This window comes from Phacochoerus africanus, chromosome 12 (genome assembly GCF_016906955.1).
Source record: "Phacochoerus africanus isolate WHEZ1 chromosome 12, ROS_Pafr_v1, whole genome shotgun sequence".
In the NCBI taxonomy this organism is placed as follows: domain Eukaryota; kingdom Metazoa; phylum Chordata; class Mammalia; order Artiodactyla; family Suidae; genus Phacochoerus; species Phacochoerus africanus.
This window is the reverse complement of record NC_062555.1, coordinates 65,242,776-65,266,965: the sequence shown is the minus strand read 5'-3', so window position 1 is coordinate 65,266,965 and position 24,190 is coordinate 65,242,776. Positions and strand designations below refer to the sequence as shown.

The 24,190-nt window shown below is 38.1% G+C and overlaps 1 protein-coding gene across 2 annotated transcripts in view; it reads right to left on the bottom strand.

The window, feature by feature from the left end:
• The window catches only part of UPF2 (UPF2 regulator of nonsense mediated mRNA decay), a 100,162-nt gene that overhangs the window by 20,655 nt on the left and 55,317 nt on the right, over positions 1-24,190 (bottom strand). For both annotated transcript variants that reach the window (XM_047754510.1, XM_047754509.1), the window contains exons 12-18: positions 20,913-21,098; positions 18,885-19,088; positions 17,891-18,166; positions 15,050-15,233; positions 8,875-9,014; positions 2,415-2,519; positions 2,013-2,111 (exon numbers count right to left, since the gene is read on the bottom strand). In XM_047754510.1, coding sequence (XP_047610466.1) covers positions 2,013-2,111; positions 2,415-2,519; positions 8,875-9,014; positions 15,050-15,233; positions 17,891-18,166; positions 18,885-19,088; positions 20,913-21,098 — 1,194 coding nt within the window. The remainder of the gene's footprint in view (positions 1-2,012; positions 2,112-2,414; positions 2,520-8,874; positions 9,015-15,049; positions 15,234-17,890; positions 18,167-18,884; positions 19,089-20,912; positions 21,099-24,190) is intronic.

Here is a 24,190-nt window from a genome sequence, read left to right as displayed (position 1 = left end):
ATTTCTAAGTTCTAATTTGTTAGAATTTACTTGAAGTTCTCCCAGGTTCATAATATTTATAAAGTTTTTTACTTAAAACTGAATCATATTAGACGAATCTTGATTTATAAATTATCTTTCTTTCTTGATTATAAAATGAACATATTCTCTTCGTAAACTATTTCAATACAAAAATATATTACCCAGTGTGTCCAAACCAGTCCCTCCAGCTACTTCCCTCTGACCAACTCCAAGTGCAACAACTACTAACAATGGGTCATGTGATTCCACACCTTCTTCTTGCATATCTACACATACACACATATATATGTGTGTATATATATATATATATATATATATATATATATATACCCATACACACATATAAACAAGAGCAACCATGATATATATTATTCTATACTAAACATACATGTTTTTCTTTTTAATTCTCACTACCAAACCATTCTGTTCATTTAGTTCCTAAGCACTTACCACAACCTGAAATTATGTATTTGTTGTTAAATACCTATCTTTACCCCTAAAACTACATTCTCCGAGAGTAGAAAACAGATCTGTTTTTATTTACTACTCTACACTAAGCCTAAAGACTGCTAGGCACACAGTAGGTGCTCAGACAAATGAATGACTGAGTAAACTGCTACCAACTCAGGTAAGATAGGAAAATTTTAAGGAGTAAACTGTTTATCACCTCTTCAAAGGGATTATAATGGTTATGTTTTGATGACTTGTGCTCCTAAATGACATGAATATAAGATTTCACAATTAAGAGCTTTTTAGATGTATGCAGAAATTTTAATATATGTAGGATGAAGCAAATTGGCCTAATATGCTTATAATGCTAATTTGTACATTATCACAGTTTTTGGCGTTGGTTGCACCAATGAATGTAAAATCCAGTATTTTGTCCCTAAAGGATTACTCCATCAGCACACACCCCATCATGTCCTCTATCTTGAGAATAACCCTCCTCTTTTAACTCTGACCTTCTCTGGCTACATCCCCATTTCTCTCCCCTTTCTAATAAAACTTCTTGAGAGTCAGCTCCAACTGTATCCAGTATTTTCACTTCCTCCTTTTCCATTTTTCACGGAGCCCACCCCATGGGGCTTTTACCCACATTCCAACAAAAGCAGTCTTCTCAAATCACCAAAGGTTTTAACAACAGCTGTGAATAGGGCTGAAGTAAACAGTCCATAGGATTTTACTTCTGATTACAGAAAAATATAATTATCTAAATCAGTGGGAAGATGGAACTTTTTTATAAAATTCAGTATCTTAATATCACAAATATATTAAATAATTAATATTTCTTTAAACATCAAATAAACAATATTCCTCTAGATATTTATATACAAGTTATTCAAATTGTAAATAAGGAGTTCCCATTGTGGATCATGTGTTAAGAACCCAACTGATATCCTTGAGGATGCAGGTTCAATCTGTGGCCTTGCTCTGTGGGTTAAGGATTGCCATGAGCTTTGGTATAGGTCACAGACATGGCTCAGATCCCGAGTGGCTGTGGCTGTGGTGCAGGTCAGCAGCTATAGCCCCGATCCAACCCCTAGCCTGGGAACTTCCATATGCCACAGGTGCGGCCTTTAAAAGAAAAAAACTTATAAATAAAACTTAAACATTTATTAGATTAAATTTCCCCAAATTGCTACCTTCTGCATTGACTCCTAAACAAACTGCAAATAAAGGTCCTTAGAAGTAGAGATATGACTTCAAAGAGAAAAGGCAGAGTTTGATAAATTACTCTGCTCCAAGTCTTACATTCATTACATTTTTCCCAATCTATTTTATTTTATTTTATTTTTTATTTTCCCAATCTATTTTAAAGGACCGTGGCAAATCAGGATTGGGAGGCAAGGAGTACTGGAGGCTTCAAACTGTTGAAATTAGGAAAAAGTTACTGCAGAGGTAAATGTTTAGATAGTAGAATCCTTCAACCACAATCAAATGTGCTGCCATGTTTTGTGCTGAGTACTTTGGAAGCGAGCAACATTTATTACCTGAAGATTTTCCAGCATCATTTTATCCAGAGCTTGAATGAAGTCCTCATCTTCTACACAAGGTACGTGTTTCAGTCCCCCTCCTTTAATCATTACCTCCTTATTGAAACAAAAAGAAACGAGCATTCAGACCAGAAATTTTAACTGTAATGTTTCGTATGGCAGAGCCTTTTGTATTGATAACTTGTTCAACATAACTCAAGGAATGAGCAAAATATATAACCTTACTAAATATTCAAAGAACCTATTAATAAAGGAAAGGACTTAGGAAAACATATTGGAAATTAATTGCCAAAGAAATACTGTTTCAATAATCACGAAGGCCAAAACTTCAGTGGCTAAAATTAAAATACCATGAAAATGATGCACAACTTCAAAAAGCAAATTTTCAGCCATACATACAGTATTTTCTTCATCAGTTTCATTCTCCTTATTGGAATCTGTGAGGTAATCTGTATTCTCTTCCTCTTCTTCCTCTCCTTCATCATCATCATTATCGGAACCCTCCTGAAATATAACATTTGTAGAAGATTAAAATTTTGAAAAAATTACATTTCACATGCCTTAAAAAGATCTTAAAACTTCTGTATAATTATTATTCTCCAGTTTCAGTCTTTTATGCAGTCTGCCTAGAATGGTAGGACAAAGTCAGCCAGCAACACTACATAACACAGTAGCTGAACACCCACGTCACATCTTCCATTGATCTAATAACACAAAGATCCTTTGTAGTAACTCTTCCCTTAATTCCACAAGGACCAAGTTTCCTGAACCTTTTGTATTCTTCTACTCCCTAACCTGAGACTGATTTTTCTCAGAGTAGTTCTTTAATACCCATCTAACTCTGAAAGTGAAAATTAATTGTTCAATTAACATCACTACCATCTGAAAGCAAAGACACTACATTTTATAAACTCCTTGGTATACAGAGCATCTGGGTCTGGAAAGTGCTCTCAGATCATTTTGTCTGCTCTACCCAAATGTAAAGAAAGATAGGGAAGCTTTATTGTCTTTTTTTTTTTTTTTTTTTTTGCTTTTTAGGGCTGAACTTGTGTATGGAACTTCCTGAGCCGGGGGTCGAACTGGAACTGCAGCTGCTGGCCTACACCATACCCACAGCAATGTGGGATCCTTAACCCACTGAATGAGGCCAGGGATGGAACCCGCATCCTCACAGACCTAGTCAGGTTCATTTCCGCTGAGCCAGAGGGGGAATTTATTGTCCTCATTTTTATATGTGAAAAAAACTAAGGCTCAGAAAACTGAAGTGACCTGCCCAAGGACACATGCTTCATTAAGCAGAAGAATTAAACATTCTGACTCCCCTTACTCCCCATCCTCTCCTGTGAGTCTATCAGCCAAAATTCCTTTTCAAACAGAAGACTGGGCAGAACCCCAACAGATTTTCAAAGAGGCACCAAAAAAACCAAAACCATGACTATAACCTAAACCAAAAACCACAACCACAGTGGCAGAATTCCATCTGAGTATCCTTCCAACACAATTCATTCCCATTTTGTTCCATGAAAGCTGTTTTTTTTTTTCAAAAGACTAAACTAAACCCAGCTGCTTCTCACTGGGCCAAGAGAAATAAAGTGAATGAGAAATAATTACTAAGAGAAAACAAATGATTTAAATTTGTTACATCTGTAGTATACATAGTAATCAATTCCAAGAATCCAAACAGTGTATTATCAGCAACTACAAAGACATTTGAAAACTTTTAGAGTTTCTAAAGTGGAAATATTTGGGCAAAGTACAGAAATGCATTAATGCTTTTTTCTCAAATGCATTAACTTTTTAAACCTAACTTTATAATTCAAAATTAAAATGCAATAGGAATGCTCTTAAATCGGCCCTTGAAAAAATTAATCATTTCTTAACACTTGAAAGACTCTTCCTATTCAAAAACTAATGGGTTAGCTTTTTTCCTTCACTGCTTTTTATATTGCTCAGGCAAAATAAAAGATTAACTTTTGAAATTAAAACGTTGAACAAGAATCTCACTGTCCTAATCCTACTACGCAAGGTCAAAATAACCTGTGGGGTGAGGAAGTCAATGGAACACACAACCTGAGCTGGTGGGGAAACATGATGGGCAGCACTGCAGAAGTCAGCTATCCAAACGCAAGTGCTGGCTTGCTAGGACTTGGGGTAGATTAACGTGTCTGTGCCTCACTGCTCACCTAACTCACAGGCTGCCCAGAGATATGCTAACAGGAATATAGTGACCATGTTCAATAAATAACTATTATTGCTATTACAATAATAAATCTTGTATTTCTTGCAAACTCTATAAATTCTGCAGAAAATCAGAATTCAGCAGAACATTTATTTCATCTTTAACGAAGAGCACAACTCTCCTGAAGAGTTCCTCTCCAGTCTTGTTCCTTCTCGGTCAAGGCAAATATTTATCAAATATCCTACATTGTTCTTATTACTTTATTCATTTATTTATTTATTATTTATTTATGGCTTTTTTTATGGCCACACCTGCAGCATATGGAAGTTCCCAGGCTAGAGGTCAAATTAGAGCTATTAGCTGCTAGCCTACACCACAGCCACAGCCATGAGGGATCTGAGCCACATCTGCGACCTACACCACAGCTCACGGCAACACCTGATCCTTAACCCACTGAGGAAGGCCAGGGATTGAACCCACATCCTCATGGATACTAGCTAGGTTTTGTTTCTGCTGAGCCATAATGCGAACTCCTGTTTCTTACCACTTTATAATCAATGTACCTTCTCTCTTTAAAAATGTTCTCCTCCCTATGTTTAGAGAGAAGTCATGGGAAAAAGTGGCCTCGGGTGGGACAGTAAATGAGTCCAACTCCATTTCCCTAAAGCAAATTACTCCTTCCACTTCTCCCAGACAAGGCACACAGGTCGTCCTATAGAACATTGTTTTTCCACTTAGCAAACACACAAATATTATGTATGATATTCACTTTGCAACCAGAAAAGAAATAGTTAAAAATGACACAATTCTTAAAATTACAAAGCTCACTTTTGAGGAGAGAATGCATTTAAAGGAGAAAATATAATACATCACAACTACTGAAATGAAAGTTTATAGGAAAATGAGTCACTCTTTAACGTCACATTTACTGAGGATGTTTAATTTACGAGATCCTGTTTATCTAATTAGCACAGTAGCAAAACCCAAAGACAGTCGTGAGAGTAGTCTAAAAATACAAAATGGAAAAACTCATTTCCTTCTGTTCTTATAAAATACTTAATGAGCCAATTTAAATTGTCTAATTGAATGTTTCTATGACAACTTCCTTTTTTAAAAAAGCAATATAGTAATGTCCATCTATTACACAGAAATCAATTACAGGAACATATTCCAGTTCTAAGTTTTTATCAATTTATTTCTATCTACTTTAGGGGAGTTATCAGGTTAGAGAAAATGCTGGCAATATAGTATTACATATTTAAAATTTGCTAAAAGAGGTCTTAAAAGTTCTCATCACAAGAAAAAACATTTGTAAGTATGTGAGGTGATGAATGTTAACTTATTATGGTAATCAGTTGTGGCTCAGCGGTTGAGGAACTCAACTAGTATCCATGACGACGCGGGTTCAGTCCCTGGACTTGTTCAGTAGGTGAAGGATCTGGCATTGCCATGAGCTGTGGTGTAGGTCACAGATGTGGCTCAGATCCTGTGTTGCTGTGGCTGTGGCGTAGGTCAGCGGCTTCAGCTCAGGTTGGACCCTTAGCCTGGGAACCCCCATATGCCACAGGTGTGGCACTAAAAAGACAAAACAAAACAAAATTATTACGGTAATCATTTATTTCAGTCTTGTGTCTTTTTTAGGATACACACACACACACTAAAATATATATATTAAAAAATACAGAAAGATATAAAAGCATTATATGTACACCTTAAACTGATATGATGTTATATCTTATGTGTCAAAACTGGGGGGAAAAAGTGGTAGCCAAATAACAAAAAAATGCATTTCTACTGCCCATTAATATTAGCTGATTATAAAAGCCACACATTATAGTTTACACTGCCTTTTACACATACGTTTTTAACTAACAGCAAAGCTATCTGCTATGCAGCCAAATCATATGAAATGTTGTTTAACAGCTACAGAACTTAAGGGCTAAAAGAAACAAAGATTAAGAGATTTTTATTTCTAACTGTAGAAAATTACAATTACCTTAAATTATGGGTCATTTTTCTTTCATTCTAAATGAAGATTTTTAAAAACCTAGTTTATGAATCTATTTTACGAATGACTTAATTTACATTCCTTTATTCATTAAACAACTCGTATCCTCTAAATATTTATATTCTATTTTCTCAAATCAAAACTTAATAATTTAATAAATTCAACTTCCCCAAAACATTTAAATATTGATTAAAAATTTAAACTTTTTCAATATTTAATTAAAACCATACTGGTAAATTATCACACTCTCCTAAATGCTTTAAGCACAAAAAAAACCCCACAAATGAAACTAATTATAAGCTTACATTTACACTAAAATAAGTGGAAAAAATGCTAATTCCATGGTTGAAATTTTATATTCACTAGTATTTGTTATTCATCCTTCTTATTTTAACTAATTTCAACGTATATATAGCATGATGACGCCTTACTTACCCATTACACAACTGAACAACTAAATGGTCAGTTCACAGCTTCTTCTACATCCCCAACTCACTGCACAGTCTACTTAAAGATTATGGAGCAAACCCCAGATACTCTATTACTTTAGATAGAAATTTTCAAAATTCAAGCAGGTTTAAGAATTTCCACTGTGGCTCAGCAGTAATGAACCCAACTAGTATTCACGAGGATGTGCGTTTGATACCTGGCCCTGCTCAGTAGGCTAAGGATCTGGTGTTGCTGTGAGCTGTGGTGTGGGTTGCAGACATGGCACAGATCCTGTGTTGCTATGGCTGTGGTGTAGGCTGGCAGCTGCGGCTCCAATTTGACCCCTAGCCTGGGAACTTCCATATGCCCTTCATACAGCCCTAAAAAGAAAAACAAAAACAACAACAACAAAAAAGCAGGTTTAGAAGAAAAAAGGAAAGAATTAAAACTGTTAGGTTGAATCATATGAAAATGACATTTTGGTAGGTCCAAAATGGTAGAAGAGTCATTTCATGTGGTTTGGGCTAATAGTTATGAAGTAAACGGGCAAGTCAATGATTACGGTACATGACTTCCAGATTTCATACACTATTAGATCTGGGGGAAATAAACTAGTCATTAATATCTAGTCAGAAAATTTTTCAGGTTAAAAACTCCGTATTCAAAAGTAGATTAAGACACAGAGCAAATCAAATGAATTTTCTTCGAATTGCTTATTAAGTAAAAATTCTAGGCCTAATGATGGATACATGTCATTATACATTTACCTGAACCCACTGAAAGTACACCACCAAGAGTCACCAATAATGCAAACAATGGACTTGGGGTGATTATGCTGTCTTGCTCTAGGTTCATCAACTGTATGTAACACTTTGGTGGGGGACATGCTGATAACTGGGGAAGGCTGTGTGAGAAGGCAGGGGCAGAGGGTATATGGGAAATATCTTTATCGCCTCCTTAGTTGTGCTGTGAAGCTAAAACTGCTCTTAAAAAATGGTCTTTGGAGTTCCCATCATGGCTCAGCAGTTAACAAACCCGACTAGCATCCATGAGGATGCCAGGTTTGATCCCTGGCCTCGCTCTGTGGGTTAAGGATCCAGCGTTGCCGTGAGCTGTGGTGCAGATTGCAGATGCAGCTCAGATCCCACATTGCTGTGGCTATGGTGTATGCCGGTGGCTACAGCTCCAATTGGACCTCTAGCCTGGGAACCTCCATATGCTACAGGTGTGGCCCTAAATAGACAACAAAAAAAATGGTTTTAATAACAGTAATTTTTAGGAGTTCCTGCTGTGGTACAGTGGGTTAAGAATCCGAATGGATCAGCTAGGGTTGCTGCAGAGACGTGTTTGAACCTCTACCCGGCGAGGGGAGGTTAAAGGATCTGGCAGTGCCGCAACTGCAGCACAGGGCACAGTTGTGGTTTGGATTCAATCCTTGGCCTGGGAATTTCCATATGCCATGGGTGTGGCCATTAAAAAGAAAAAAAAGGCTAATTTTTTAAAATTCGGAGTTCCTGCTGTGGCTCATCGGAAATGAAACTGACCTAGCATCCATGAGGACACAGGTTCGATCCCTGGCCTCGCTCAGTGGGTTGGGGATCCAGCGTTGCCAGGAGCTGTGGTGTATGTCACAAATGTGGCATGGATCTGGTGTTGCTGTGGCTGTGGTGTAGGCCAGCAACTGCAGATCCAATTTGACCCCTAGCCTGGGAACCTCCATATGCTGTGGGTGCGGCCGTAAAAAGACCACAAAAAAAAAAAAAAATCCTATGAACACTATTTTCTTACATATAAAAAAATCCCTCTTAATTAATCCAAGGATTTTAAAATAGACATATCCTACTAATAAAATTTACCGTAATAAAACTAAGAGGGGAGTTCCCGTCATGGCGCAGTGGTTAACGAATCCGACTAGGAACCATGAGGTTGCGGGTTCGGTCCCTGCCCTTGCTCAGTGGGTTAACGATCTGGCGTTGCCGTGAGCTGTGGTGTAGGTTGCAGACGTGGTTCGGATCCCGCATTGCTGTGGCTCTGGCGTAGGCCGGCGGCTACAGCTCCGATTCAACCCCTAGCCTGGGAACCTCCATATGCCGCGGGAGTGGCCCAAAGAAATAGCAAAAAGACAAAAAAAAAAAAAAAAAACCTAAGAGGGAGACCTTATTTTACACATTAAAAACCCTGGCTCATAAAATCAAAATACTCTTATACAAATGTACCTATTTGCTATAAACAAAAGTCATCACCTCTTCCTCTGGCTCATTCACTTCACTTTCATTTCCAGATTGTTCCTCTGTTTCAGCTCCTCCTTCTTCTTCTTCTTCGTCCTCTTCAAGATTTTCTCCTTCTGTCAGAGAATCTTTTGAGTCTTTGTCATTTACTAGACCTTGAAATGAGGAGAAAGCAGAAAAATGCAAGTTTTCCACAGTGGATATTATACCACATGATTTGAAGTATGTATTAAGATAATCCAACAGCTGTATTGTCAGAACAACAAAATAAGAATAGAATTTAAAACTATTTTGAGAAACATTTAAAAAACCAAATAGTTAGACTTTGATTTCAATGAAGAAGTACTGATATAGTTCTTAACCACTAGCAAAAACACATCCTGTCTCAGAGCTTCAAACTGTTTATCTCAGTTTCAGATGAACAAGGCAAACAGGGGCAGCACACAAGGTGCTGCTTAAGCCACCTAAGATGCAGCCTTGGTCACACGTTTTAGCAAATGGCATTTCAAGAACCTCTAAAAACTCAAAGATATAATAAAATTATGTTGCTTTCATAGAGAAATCACATTTGGCTATCATTTGAATGTCTGCAAATTAAGACAGGGAAGGAGGCAAAGCCAAATGGTGACACAGCTGCAAGATCACAGCTGTGTCACCACAGAGCTGCTTTTTTCCTTCAGGAACAGCATTTTCCTCCAAAGGGAACTCCCTGGCTAGAATCCGCTTTCCACCTCCCATGTACACCCGCATCTCACTGCCTAGTCAATTCTTCTTTATTATCATTTGAATTCCAAACTACTCTACTTTCCAGATGCACATAACACGGCCAACATGGCTGCACGTGATCTGACCCTTCCTCATTCTCTCTAGCCCCAGTCGTGCCTTCTCCTACAGTTGGGTCACTTTCTCTATCACAAAGCACTGTCTGGGAACCTCCTCATCAGGTATGCTTCTCAACATACATTATCCTTCAATGTGCACTTTCAAATCCTATACATTCTTCTAATTCAGTCTAAGCTTTACTTCCTGCCTAAACCCACTGAGTTTTTCCTCCTACTTACTCCTAAAGTACTTGGAGAATTTATCACAGCACTTTAGATTTAAGGATATACCATGTAATTGTTTTTCTAACAATTTCAATAAATCTTACACAACACAAGAGTATAAGACCCCTGACTACAAAAAACTTCTTTTATATATTCAAAACTTCTTAGAGGCCATAGATTGATAAATACACAGTAGGTGTTTAGTAAATACCTGTTTATTCACAGAATCTTAGACAATTAGGGCAGACAGAAACATCAGTGATGAAGTGATTTAGCCCTTTCATCTTATGAGGTATTCTGAGGCCCAGAAACTTGGAATAATTAACACAACCAACAAAAGCCAAAAATTAGTCTAGTGTCTTAAGTCTAAGCAATTAAGAACTGACAAAAACAAAGATGTACAGTGATTAAAGTAGGTACATTAAAGTTTAAAAATTTTAAAAAATTGAGAATAGATGAAGTCAGAGAGATCTATTTTAAAAGGAAAGTAATACTGAGGGGAAAAGTTGCTGTCTCAGATTTAGATTCCATTAACTTTCTATTTTATTTATTTGGACATTCAGAAGCAAAATACTGAGCTGTTATTTATGTTATCAAAGGCAAAAAATTAAAAGTCAGGACTATATAAATCTAAGCACTCTCAATAAAAATATCACAGTGCTGATAAACTCACATTATACATTTTTTATAGCCACTTTAAAATACGTGGCATGGGAAGAACTCTAATGGATAAGGAGATTTTGTGTGACAGCTAGACTTCTAATTTGTAAGGAAAACACCATTTCTAACACATTCTCGTTTGCATTGCAAGTTAGTTTCAAAACAGTCTGTAAATATACTTTGCATTTGCTAAACTGTATACATGGGACTTCTAGGACACTGTACATCTAAAATCAACAATGCAGGTTAAAAATGCACATGAAAAGGACATGGGGTTAATAACCACGAAAAATTTAGACATCAGAATTAAGTGTGCTTGGGAGTTCTTGTTGTGCCTCAGTGGTAATGAACCCAACTAGTATCCGTGAGGATGTGGGTTTGATCCCTGGCCCTGCTCAGTGGGTTAAGGATCTGGCGTTGCCGTGAGCTGTGGTGTAGATCACACATGTGGCTCGTATCTGGTGTTGCTGTGGTTGTGGCGTAGGCTGGCAGCTGCAGCTCCAATTTGACCTCTAGGCTTGGAACCTCCATATGCCACGGATGCAGCCCTAAAAAAAGAATAAAGTCTGCATGGGGACCAAAATCAAACACTATTCTCTTCAATGTGAGCTGCTTGGTACCTGAGTTTTCCTACTCCTAACAGAGATAGTAATAATTGTAATACTTCCTTTCAAATGGTTTTCATTTATATTTCTTTTTTTTTTCTTTTTTTCTCTTTTTAGGGCCAGACCTGCGGCATACAGAGGTTCCCAGGCTAGGGGTCGAACTGGAGCTGTAGCTGTCGGCCTACACCACAGCCACAGCACCGTGGGATCCGAGCTGCATCTTTGAACTACACCACAGCTCACAACAACGCCAGATCCTTAACCCACTAAGTGAGGCAAGGGATGGAACCCGCATCCTCATGGATACTACTCGGGTTGGTTAACTGATGAGCCATGAGGGGAACTCCAGTTTTCATTTATATTTCTCTTCTCACTAGATATGTTCAGCATTTTCTCCACAAAGTTAATATGTCAGAAAGAGCAGAGTCTTCAAATTCTGGCTTGATCAGTTAACCTAGTGTTCTGACTTGGGCTTTACTTAATTCATTAGTCAAATATGAATAACACTACCTTTCACTTTAATTCTGGCAAACAGGCAGTACTCAGTATAAAAATATCAACTCATCCCTACCTCCCCTCACTTGATTAGGCTACATCCAATTATCTATTGGGTGTTCTATTTTATGATCAATTTGCCTGCTCTTACATAAGTGCTAATAATAACCTGGCACAGAAACTACTTTCACTTCAATCTCAGTGATTTTTTTTTCCATTGTATAAAAGTTTTAAACACCCCATTCTGCCTACACATGTGTGCTTTCTTGTATCACTTTAAAATTTAGGAAAAGTAATACCTTTCCAAATATCTGATGATCAGATCTATTTTTAACTTTTTTAAAACGGTTGTACTCATGGCATGTGGTGGTTCCTGGGCCAGGGATGAATCCGAGCCACAGCTGTGACCTACACCATGGCTACAGCAAAGCTGGATCCTTTAATCCATTGTGCCAGGCTGGGGATTGAATCCTGAGTTGCTGCAGTTGGATTCTTAACCCACTGCATCACAGTAGGAAGCCCTATTTTTAACTTTTAAAAAATGTGTTTAACTCTTTAACCCATCAGGAGTTTGATTATATATGATGTGGCTCAAGAAACTTTCCTCCCAGATGTTCATGTGTTGCCTTTATCCTATTTTTAAGATTCCCATTTCATCATATACTAAATTGTTTTGTATTTAATTGGGACAACTTCTGGGCCTTTTATTTTATTCTACTGATTTTATGCCAAATTTGTGAAATATACTCTTCTGCTTTATAATTTATGCATGACTTTTTTTAACTTTTATTTCCCATTTCTGTTCCTTATAATATAATCTAGAACTTCCAAACCAGAATTAAATTAAAATGCCTATTACTATTTTAGTTTGGTTCTTAAAGAGAATGTCTTAGATCCAGCAATTCTATCCTGAGAAAACCAAGATACACACAAAAATAACTAATACTATTTATAGTGGTACAAAACTGGAAAAAAAAACTAAGTGTCAAACAAAAGAATTAACACATTCATACAATGAAATACAGCTTTTTTTAAATTAAAGATTTAGAAAAATATTTTATATCAGGAAGAAATTTCATAATAGATTAGGTAGGAAAAAATCCAGTTATAAAACTGCAAACATGAACAAAAATGTTTAAATAAAAAGAGTATTTATCAGAGTTCCTGTCATGGTGCAGTGGTTAACGAATCCAACTAGGAACCATGAGGTTGCAGGTTTGATCCCTGGCCTTGCTCAGTGGGTTAAGGATCCAATGTTGCTGTGAGCTGTGGTGTAGGTTGCAGACCTGGCTCGGATCCCGAGTTGCTGTGGCCCTGGCGTAGGCTGGTGGCTACAGCTCCGATTGGACCCCTAGCCTGGGAACCTCCACATGCTGCAGGAGCGGCCTCAGAAAAGGCAAAAAGACAAAAAAAAAAAAGAGTATTTATCAAAAGGTTAACACATGATTATCCTTACACATAGATTTTCACGTCAATGATTTTCATTTTCTTGTCATTTTTCAAATTTTCTGCAACGAATATTTTGTTACTTTTAAAATACTAAAATGATTTTTTAAATATAAAAAAGTGCTAATATGTTAGCTCTGAGTTGCTGTATATAAAATTAAAATGACAATGAATTTGCAAGTGCTTGCGAACAAAAAACAAAATGCTTTATTATCTTATGGTTTATCAACAAGAAATAGATTTAATACAGACACATTCATGGACGTACTCTTAGACTCTACAACAAAAGGAAAACGGGACAACTTGAGAGCATACTGATTCTAACTACCACCATCTTTAAAGCTGCATTCACACATGGTGACCTATTTTTTCCCTTTTCATATTCTAAACAAGGACAGACTCCTCAAAAGAAGCCTTTGAAGTCCTTTGATTTAACTCTTTGCTCTATCAGGAATCAAGTATACTGCTCTCTTTACTGATACCAAATTGGGTGTCAAACTAGTATTTCCTCATGCCCACTAGACAGAGAGTACCATTCATAAAGCTTTTGAGAAAAAAAAGGCTAAGACAACTATTTCAAAGCATATAAAGCAAAGTAAATTAAGTAAATACTCTGCTTGATATGATCATTTTATACAATTAGAAGTCTGAAAAGAAAAAGAAAGTAAACTTGGGACAAAGATGACAGAACAAAAAGCATCACTTATGCCTTCATGGGCTGAGAAGTAGGAAAGGTGAATAATGTGCACAATCAGCACCTTTAAAAATGATGCTCAGGAGTTCCTGTTGTGGCTCAGCGGTAACAAACCCGTCCAGAATCCATGAGGACGTGGGTTCAATCTCTGGCCTCGCTCAGTGGGTTAAAGGATCCAGCATTGCTGTGAGCTGTGGTGTAGGTTGCAGACGTGGTTCAGATCCCATGTTGCTATGGCTGTGGGGTGGGCTAGCGGCTACAGCTCTGATTCAATCCCTAGTCTGGGAACTTCCATATGCTGCGGGAGCAGCCCTAAAAAGCAATAAATAAATAAATAAATAATAATGCTCAAATAGAAAACCACAATCATATTCTCAAAAGAAGATTTACTTTGGAAAAAGAAACCCCACTAATATGCTGGATGTAATGTAAAAAATAGTTTTAGAGGAAAAGAATCACCAACGTCTTTGCCATCTGAAAAATGGTTTTTCAGATATACATAGTAAATTTATACAATTAGTCTAAATGGTCAAGGTAAGGGTCTCCTAACAAAATATTAGCTTCAGAGGCTGCAACCTTATGTCACTCTGAAATGTCTAAAACACAACATGCTAAGAACTGTCAGCAAGCAAACCAGACTGGCAAAGCCCCACCATATTCCAGTTATTTCCACTGGCAAGGCTGGCTGGCTCCTACAACCCCTCTAGGGAGCCATTCAAATGCTAACTCTTCTCTAGAACCTCAGAAGGACACTGAGAAAGTACACAGACCAATTCCCCTGTAGCACGTTTCTCACATTTTCTCTAGTTTTTAGAGAGAGAGAGACAACTCCCCCAGGGATTCTGCAGGATAGTTTCAAACTTCCTTCTATAGTCATAACCTGCACTGTCCTAGGAAATAATGCCTGTTGAAAATATATTCTGTATACGAGATGCTTTCATCAAAAGCAGATTTTACATTAGCAACCAAAAATTGTAAAATTGAGAGAGGCTGACAGGATTCTGTTTTTTTTTCATCACTATCTTTTGCTTCAAGTTTTACATGACTGTTTTCCTCCAATTTGGGATTATTTAATGAAAGCAAGAAGTGAGCCACCAGGTCTTACCTACCACTACTACGTATAACAACTCAACACTGAAAAACAGTATACAAAAGTAAACACTAACTGAAAACAATATAAAGCAAATTCTAGACACAATCTGCCAAATATCATCTTTATTTTCTCTCTGTAATTAATTGCTTACCTAGTTTTATTAAGAATTCTCGTTCCAAGTCTTGTACCTGCCTGATGGATTCTTCCAGAGAATTACAGAGTTTGATCTTTGGTCTTAGCAGTTCTAGTGTGTCACTGATCATGTAATCTATGTCAATAGGAAATGGATGGTCTTTTGTCCAAACCTCCAAACTTTTCTTCCACCAAACATAACGCTGATAACAAATGAAAAATAAATTTAGCTATAATGAATAACAAAATATTTTAAAATAATAATCTGTATTGTGACATCACCTAGTTATAATAACTAAGCTAAAGAGTTGTACAAGACACCTACTATTTTTACAAATGGTCAAGAGCAATGATCCTAGCCCATTTATTTCCCCCTATCTGTTCAGTTTCTAAGCCATTTGATGAGTTTAAATATATTCTTTACTATAACTGTCATTATCTTTTTTCAAAGGCAAAGAAAATTATAATACCAAATAAATTTTCAGGTACTGAAACCAGACAGAAACTCCACTCCCAAACCCCAAATGAGGCTTAAATATTTAATTTTATTTAAAAAACCAAATACAAGGCCATAGTTTTGATAAAATTTAATTGTTTTCTCTATACTACCCACTTTGATTTTTTTTTTTTTTGTCGTTTTGCCATTTCTTGGGCCGCTCCTGCGGCATATGGAGGTTCCCAGGCTAGGGGTCCAATCGGAGCTGCAGCCACCAGCCTACGCCAGAGCCACAGCAACGCGGGATCCGAGCCAGGTCTGCAACCTACACCACAGCTCATGGCAATGCCGGATCGTTAACCCACTGAGCAAGGGCAAGGAACGAACCCGCAACCTCATGGTTCCCAGTCGGATTCGTTAACCACTGTGCCACGACAGGAACTCCCACCCACTTTGATTTTTTAAAGGTCAATTAAAGCATCTGAAGATAGAGTTTCTGAATATATAAAAAAAACAGTAATCAACAAGCATTTATTGAACATCTACTGTGTATATGGCATTGTTAACATATTTTCCCTGTCTTCTCCCAGCCTGGTTCCTTGATTCTATTTTGTACTTGTAATTCTTAAGTTTATTCAAACATAAACAGGTGTTCCTCTGAATCTTCCTCTCCAGTGTGTTTCAGATCCTTGCTCCTCTAAATGTGAGAACTAGGAACTTGTTAGACACACAGAATCTTAAGCCCCCAGCTCCCCAACCAATGAAACGTGCATACGCACTGACGTGTAGAAGCACTGCTGCCAGTGACCTTTTCTCTCTGCCTTCCTACACTTACCCGCACTTTCTATGTTACAGGAGGCACGCAGTGGTCACGTGTCCCAGGGCTCACTCACTTCTTACCCTCCTGCCCTAAGCATACCCCTGCTATACATTACTGCTATTGAGCAATGTGGAAAATTCTTTTGTCCCTTTCTACTCCTGAATTCTGAGTGGCTCTTTCCTCTTTGCCTGCAATGTCTGAGTGAATGCAAATAAGGATATTCTTCTGAAAGAGATCCTACTTTGGATACTGATAGTTACAGCTGACATTCTGTAGCAAAACTTTGGTTTTCAATACAGGCACTCTCCACCTTAAGGCAGTTCTTACATGCAACAGAGAATCTGACTCTCAAAAGTGCAAACGCCTCCTCCCCGTTTTTGGCTCATCAATTCAGAAAATAAGGGAGTAACGAGATATCCTCTAATGCAAAGGTACAGCAGTAGGAGAAAGTTAACAAATGGGTCTTCCCCAAGAGTAGTTACCCCCACTTAACATCAGCAACTATGTGGATGTACTTTTGACACCTTAGGTTGTATTTTGAAATTCTTCTTCCTCATCAATGGATAAACGAAAACAAAACTAACAATAGGTTACATAGATAGGAATGATCAAGTAGAACTGAATGGTACCACTGGTACTTTATTTCAGTAACATCCGGAGAAGTAGATAGTGAGCTATTCCCTCTAATCAGTACTTTTAACACTGCCTTTTAGGGGAAATGGTGATTAGGTTCCAAACAACCAACCTACAAGCTAACTTTTGGAACAAACTGTATAGCAGTTATAGAATTGTCTCTGTATTTATATCTGAATTTGGTTTATACTGTACTTGCTTGCTCTAAATCACAAGTTTACATAAGTAACTTAAATTAAGATATGGGAAGCACAACCCAAAAGCTTAGCAATGAATGAACATATATGTCTTTCAGTGTTAATGATGAGTATTTTTTTCTTAAAAAATTTTTTGCATCATTTAGAAGTAAGAATTCTAGATATAGAACCAGAACACAGGAGTTCCCATTACAGCTCAGCAGTGATGAACCCGGCTAGTATCCGTGAGGATTCAGGTTCAAGCCCTGGCCTCGCTCAGTGGGTTAAGGATCTGGCACTGTCACAAGATGTGGTGTAGGCTACAGAGGCAGTTTGGATCCTGCGGTGCCATGGCTGTGGCACAGTCCAGCAGCTGCAGTTCCAATTCGATCCCTAGCCTGGGAACTTCCATATGCCATGGGTGTGGCCCTAAAATGACAAAAACTCCAGAACACAGACGTATAAATGTGAGAAGATTATCAAATGTATAAATATTACAAGTAACTTAATTCATAAATTACTGTATCCATACCATACCAAATTTATAAACTGCACCAAAATAATGTCCCAAATCAATGATCATCATCAATCATAAAACTTAAATGCAGTCAGAATGTTTATGATAGAATTCATCATATATTTTTAAATCTCTAAAGCTAAGTATCCTTGTAAGAAGAATAAATCTAACAGGAATATATCCTATACATACGAATGCTACAGTGTTTCTCCTCTAATATTTCTGCAACACAAGCAATGTATTATATGATGTCCAACTGCTTATTTTAATTTATATACCTGAAAATACACAAGGAAGCAATCAAGTTTCCGTTTACTGGATCCTCTATCAAAGTACTGGCCACAGGTGTCCAAAATAGTGCACACTAGTCTAATCCTGAAAAGGTGCTCAGGCGGGTCCAGCGAACTTGGAGAGCCATCAGGGTTGACCCCAAATGAAGTAAAAGAATAAAGAGTTCTAAAAATTACAGCCGATTCCACCATTCGGTAATTATAAAGTTCTCCTAAGAACTTGGCACTGCTGATACGTCTCTGATTAAATTTAGGTTGATTAACCTAAAGTAGGAAGGGGAAACAAAAGCAGATTCCCATTAAAGAACAGCAATGTGCTTGAGAAGAGATAAAAGTCCTGTCACTTGACAATATCATTCAATGAACAGAGAAAAAATAATGGGTTCTTTCCTGCTTTTCAAATAGGTGGTCACTTCTGGGTGTCCTTTTTCCTCTCTCTAGAAAATGGCTATCGAAAATGTTTTCATAAAAAGAACATGCTAAATATTAAGTGCTAAGCTATTGTTAAATGAATTAACAGTTTTTAAAACAGTTAAAATGGAATTCTCCTTAGCAGCCCTCCGTAACTTATCTTCTCTGTAATCCATGAATTAAGGAAACAACAAGCCTACAAAGAGGGAGCTGCTTACAGAAATTACTATCAAATGATAATTCTTCTAATTAATAAATTTATGAATTCTTGTGAGTTCCAGCAGTAACCCAGAAGGAATACAAATTTGCCATATTCTTCTAAAGTTAAGTTTAACTGGACTTGAGAAAAAGAGGCAAAAAAAGAACCTTCAGCATTAGCCTGAGAGAAGACTAGGAAATCTGACACCACAGGGTTTCTTAAGAAACCACTCTCTCCAAAGAACTCATAGTAAATGACACCACGTGGGGAAAGCAAGGTTTCCAAATCCTTACTTTTCAAGAGTAAGACTTAAAAGCTGTCTAAACTGTCCACAGAGTCCAATTTGGTGCCTTTACAGCAAGTCTTGGTTACCTCCATTCCTAATCGGATATCTTCTAAAACTCCATCCACAACATGGATTCCAACATCCTCCTGATAGAGCACTAGTCCTGCCAAGAGATTGGCTACACAATGAATGCTGTTGTACTTCACATTCCAGATGTTTATCATACAACAAATAACATAGTCTTTCACTTCTTGGTCCTGCCAGGGCAACTTTCGCATCTGTCTCAAAACCTAAATGAAGAAATTTTTGTTGAAATTATTAAGATAAACATTTCGTACCCATCGTACCCAATAATACAGATATTTTATTATGACCATGCAGTCACAGAACTTTTGAAATGGAAAACACTTTAGAGATTCTCTATGAGCCTCTTCACTTCACAAATAAGAAAAATGAGATTTTTTCTAATTATTCGCAAAAGTTTACATTTTCCCTCTGTCTTTCTGCAATACTCTCAAATTTCCAAGAGTTTCTAGGACTTCAATCAAGCTAACAGTATATATTCATACTCAGGTCACTGAAAGAAATGCCCAAGATTTAACAAAAATAATGTTTTCTTTTGTACTTCATTTCAAGTAAATAACCTCAGACACTTCTTTTTATAAATGAAAAATTCAAATAAGGAAAAAAACCCAAGGTCAACTGGTTAAAAGATCACTTAAGGTGGAGGACACAAGAGCAAGGCTGACACTAAGGTTTCCTCGTACGTAAAAGAGGGAAAGAGGCACTTCCTAAGTCCGCTGTACGGGTGAGACAAGGTGAAGTGTGCGAGTACACAGCAAAGTGTCTGGCGCAGTACTAGCACCCCGTAAAAGTTAGCTATTTCTTTCTAAAACTGCTGGTAATGAGATAATCAGCAGAGCTCAACTTAGCCTCAAATTCTTTCCATTTTTATTCTGAAAGAAAATGGAAACAATTGGCAGATTGCCGTCTTTTCATCTCCATATCTACAACCATCCTTCAAGCACTAAATATCTACTTCAATAGAAATGTTAATATCATCTCCAATACATAAGCATTCCATGCCTTTCCAACTCCTCGCTGATTCTCAAACAGCTTTCAAATCCTGTTTTAAACAGCTACAGCCTCTGGCTCCCAGAAGGTGGCTTTAGTTTTCAAAGTTGTGCTATCCTATCATTCCTCGTCACCTCCCACCCTGCCCACTATAATACATTTATTATTCCATGCCTCTTATCCTCCCCATGAAGTTTCCCCTGTCCAGAATTTGCTTTTTTTCCTGAAAAGAAAAAAGTTCCATAGTGTTTCAACTTATAGAGTTAACCCAGAAATGTTTTGTTCAACATGTCTTACTTAAAAGTAAAGGTTCTAACAAGGTAATTATAATAATTAAGGCAATAGGTCAATAGTTCTTAACCTTTTCTGGAAATTGACCTCTGCAGAAAATCTAAAGAAAGCTACAGATCCTCTTCCAGAAAAATACAGACAGGCCCAGAAACTAAGAAGGGCATGAGCATCCTAAAGCCAACTTAAGGTTAAGAACCCCTGTCCTGAAGGCAAATTCATTATAGAATGTCAGAGACAAAGTCAGAGTTTCAAATACATACACAGGATCAAGATTAAATTTAGAAGAATCACTGTTTAATTAAAATAAGAAGTTACTATCATAAAAGGAAACAGAATCTACACCCCATATAAGTTATGTATCATCATATGAATTCCTTGCAATGACTTGCATAGGGTCAATCCTAAGGGCACTGGGGATCTAATCCAAGCTCTCCTAAACTCCACTGCTGCGACTTTAACAGCTCTGCTTCAATTTCTCCATTTACAAAATGTGAATAATGCAAACTCCTTACATTTCTTATTGCTACTCTGTGAGGCACTGAATCAATTTATAAACAAGCTGATATAGGAAAACTGAAATATAAGTCCCTGACCTAAAAGAATTTGGTGCAGAGCTAGAAGCCAAGTGCACTGTTCTTAGTACTATTATCACTGGGATGAAAAAGAATTAATTTGGTTGAATATTATATAAGCTTAGCACTACCACAAACTCAAGGTGACTATTGTTCCATAGTTCCATCAAGATTTACCTTCTCTGTGGTAACCTTGGAGAGATCCTTGTACAAAAGTTTCCGGACATATTCCTGGAGAGGAGGACGTTTCTTTTTCACTGTTTTTTCAGCTGGAGGCGGGTTGCAGTAGTAATAGGCATTCTCCACCATTGTGACATATCTTGCATCGAGATGCATCGCCTGTTTCTTTCTCATCATTTGTTCCTGAGATAAAAACTCTGTATTAGTCAAAATACTTTGATTCTAAGGTTTCTCTGTTCCTAACTAAAGTAATATTCTCAGTGATAAGATTTCAGGATAATGGGGCCAGAAAAGGGAAAAAACAATCACTAGGTATTTCTAAGAGTGGCAAGTGCACTAACTGTTATACCACGAACCATTTTTAGAACAAATTAGTACTTGACTACTTGGTCTTCAAACTTGTACAATAAAATACTCAGAGAACTTGGCTACAAACACAACTTTATTTTTAACTCTGCCAAAATATATGAACTCTACCCAAAACAGGGCTTATGCATGTGTGACTGAAACTAAGGACCAAGAAAATAAACAAAGGGGCGAAGGCCTCTGGCTGTTCCACATAAAACAGCTGAGACCAAGTTTATTTTCAGAGCTTGTGCCCTTCAGTGCTGTACCAGATAAATCTGATACATCTCTACAGACACAAAATGGGGGAAAAAAGCCTCCAGCCTCTTACTGCTTGCCTGGAGCCCTCAGCATGGACTGAGAGGAAGTGAGTAACAACACAGACCTGATCAATCATCATCTGCTTAAGGTTTCTCAACCTCAGCACTACTGATACCTGAGACCAGAACACTCTGTCAGGACGGGCGGGAGAAGGTGGGGGAGTGGTTCTGTGTGCTGTTAAATGCCCTAGCCACCGGATGCCGGTTGAGAACCACAGACTAACTAGTTGAAGATCTTCACACAGCACTATACTAAGAATTTTAAGATTACTGAATTCATCCTGCCAATCCACACTCTACTTGGCCCTTCCTATGTGCCAGGCACTATGCTAGGTGCTGGAAGTCACCAGTGAGTGAGACAGAGATGGTTCCTACTTTCCTAAAGCCCCAGAATCTGATGTAGGAAGACAGAATAAACAAGCCAACAACAAAATATCTTTCAAATACTAATGGTGATGAGTGGTACAAAGGAAAATGACAAGGCACTAAGATGGAGAGCACCGAGAGCCCACGTTGGTCAGGGTGGCTTAGGGACTCCTGAGAATGAGACATATAGGCTGTGCTCTGAAGGAGGACAAAAGGCTGAGAAGAACCACAGAGAGTGGCAGAAGCAACAGCAAGAACAGAGGCAGTGAGGAGAGAAGGATCCATTACAAGAACGAAATGAAGGCCAGCATGGCACCAACATGGAATGGCAAGAGATCCGCTCTAGGCAATGAGGTGGGGATCAGCTGAGACCAGACTGCAGCACGCTGGGTTCTAAACGCGTAGACAGAAAGCACTGGTGAGCTTCACACAGGTGTCTAAACTGGGGTGGCAGATGGAGGCAAGACTTCAGGTTTTGAAAAGATGGCTGTGTATATACAAGCTCAGGGAAGACTGGGGCTTCAGCGTTTTCACTGTTGTAAACCCACTGACTAAATCAGGGCCCAGCCCAGCACATGGGAGGCTTGCAATTAATTAATTGTTATTAATACATGAATTAAGGATTGAATTTTTAAAAACACATTCAATCTTTTCCATGGTCTGCTTTTTTTTCCACTTTTATGGCCACACCCACAGCATATGGAAGTTCTTGGGCCAGGGACTGAATCCCAGCCATAGCTGCAACCTATGCCATAGCTGCAGCAAAGCCAAATACTTTAACTCACTGCACTGGGCCTGGGATTGAACCCACACCTCCAGAGCAACTCGAGCTGCTGTGGTCGGATTCTGCACCCATGGTGCCACAGTGGGAACTCCTCCCAAGGTCTGCTTTTCTTTTCTTTCTTTTTTGGCCCCCCACCTCAGCCTATGGAGTTCCCACGCCAGGGATCAGATCCAACCCACAGTTGTGGCCTAAGCCACAGCTGCGGCAATGCTAGATCCTTAACCTGCCACGCCAGGCCGGGGATCAAACCTGCATCCCCAGTGCTCCCAAGATGCCGCCAATCCCATTGTGTCACAGTGGGAACTCCTGGTTTGCTTTTCTATACACATAAAACCAACACAAACTGGGCAGAAATTTTGCTCTTTCTAAGTTCAATGATGGGTATACCAAGTTTCATAATTGTTTCTCTTGTCTATGAATACTGCTAAGGTGCATAGGTTATAGCCTAGCTATAGATGTTATTATAGGAGCTAGGCTATAACCTATTTTATAATCTGTGAATGCTTATTAAATGTCAACTCTTTCAAACAGAGAACAGTTCCATATTTAATAGGGTTAGAGATGATGACCACGTCCTGTAAGTTCTTTGGACAAAACATAATGCATCACTGATCATTTGTACATACATAATACAGTTTTAAACTTAGTTGCAACCTATATATAACAGAGACAATCAAGAAGGACCTACTGTATAGCACAGGGAATTCTACTCAGTATTCTGTAATAAGCTACATGGGAAAAGAATCTGAAAAAGAATAGATATGTGTATATGCATAACTGAACCACTTCGCTATATACCTGAAATAAACACAGTATTATAAAGCACCTACACTTCAGTAAAAAACAAAATTCAGTAAAAAACAAAATTGAACACTTCAGTTCAAACTTATTAGACTAATTTAGAACCATTTCCCCCAACACAGACGCCAAACTAACTTCAACACTAGCCACAAACAATTTATTTTATTTTTTAATTTTATTTTACTATATTTTATTTTATTTGCTTTTTAGGGCTGCACCTATGGCATATGGAAGTTTCCAGTCTAGGGGTCGAACTGGAGCTGCAACTGCCGACCTATGCCTCAGCCACAGAAACAATGGATCTGAGCCATGTCTGCGACTTATACCACAGCCCACGGCAAACCAGATCCTTAACCCACTGAGCAGGGCCAGGGATGGAACCGGCATCCTCGTGGATACCAGTCAGGTTTGTTACTGCTGAGCCACAATGGGAACTCCACGTGTTTCCAAACAAATATGGATAGTTTTCAGATTATCCATAAGCATTCACATCAGACTCAGCTTCAAATCAGACTCAGTATCTCTTCCCTCCTCCAACTGCCTCATCTCAGGTCAGAATCTAGGGTCTTATCTTGGGGGGCATTCCTCTTCCTCACTCCAAATATCTCACAAGTCTCACCAGTCACACTTCCTAAAATTCTTCAGATAGCCAGTCATCA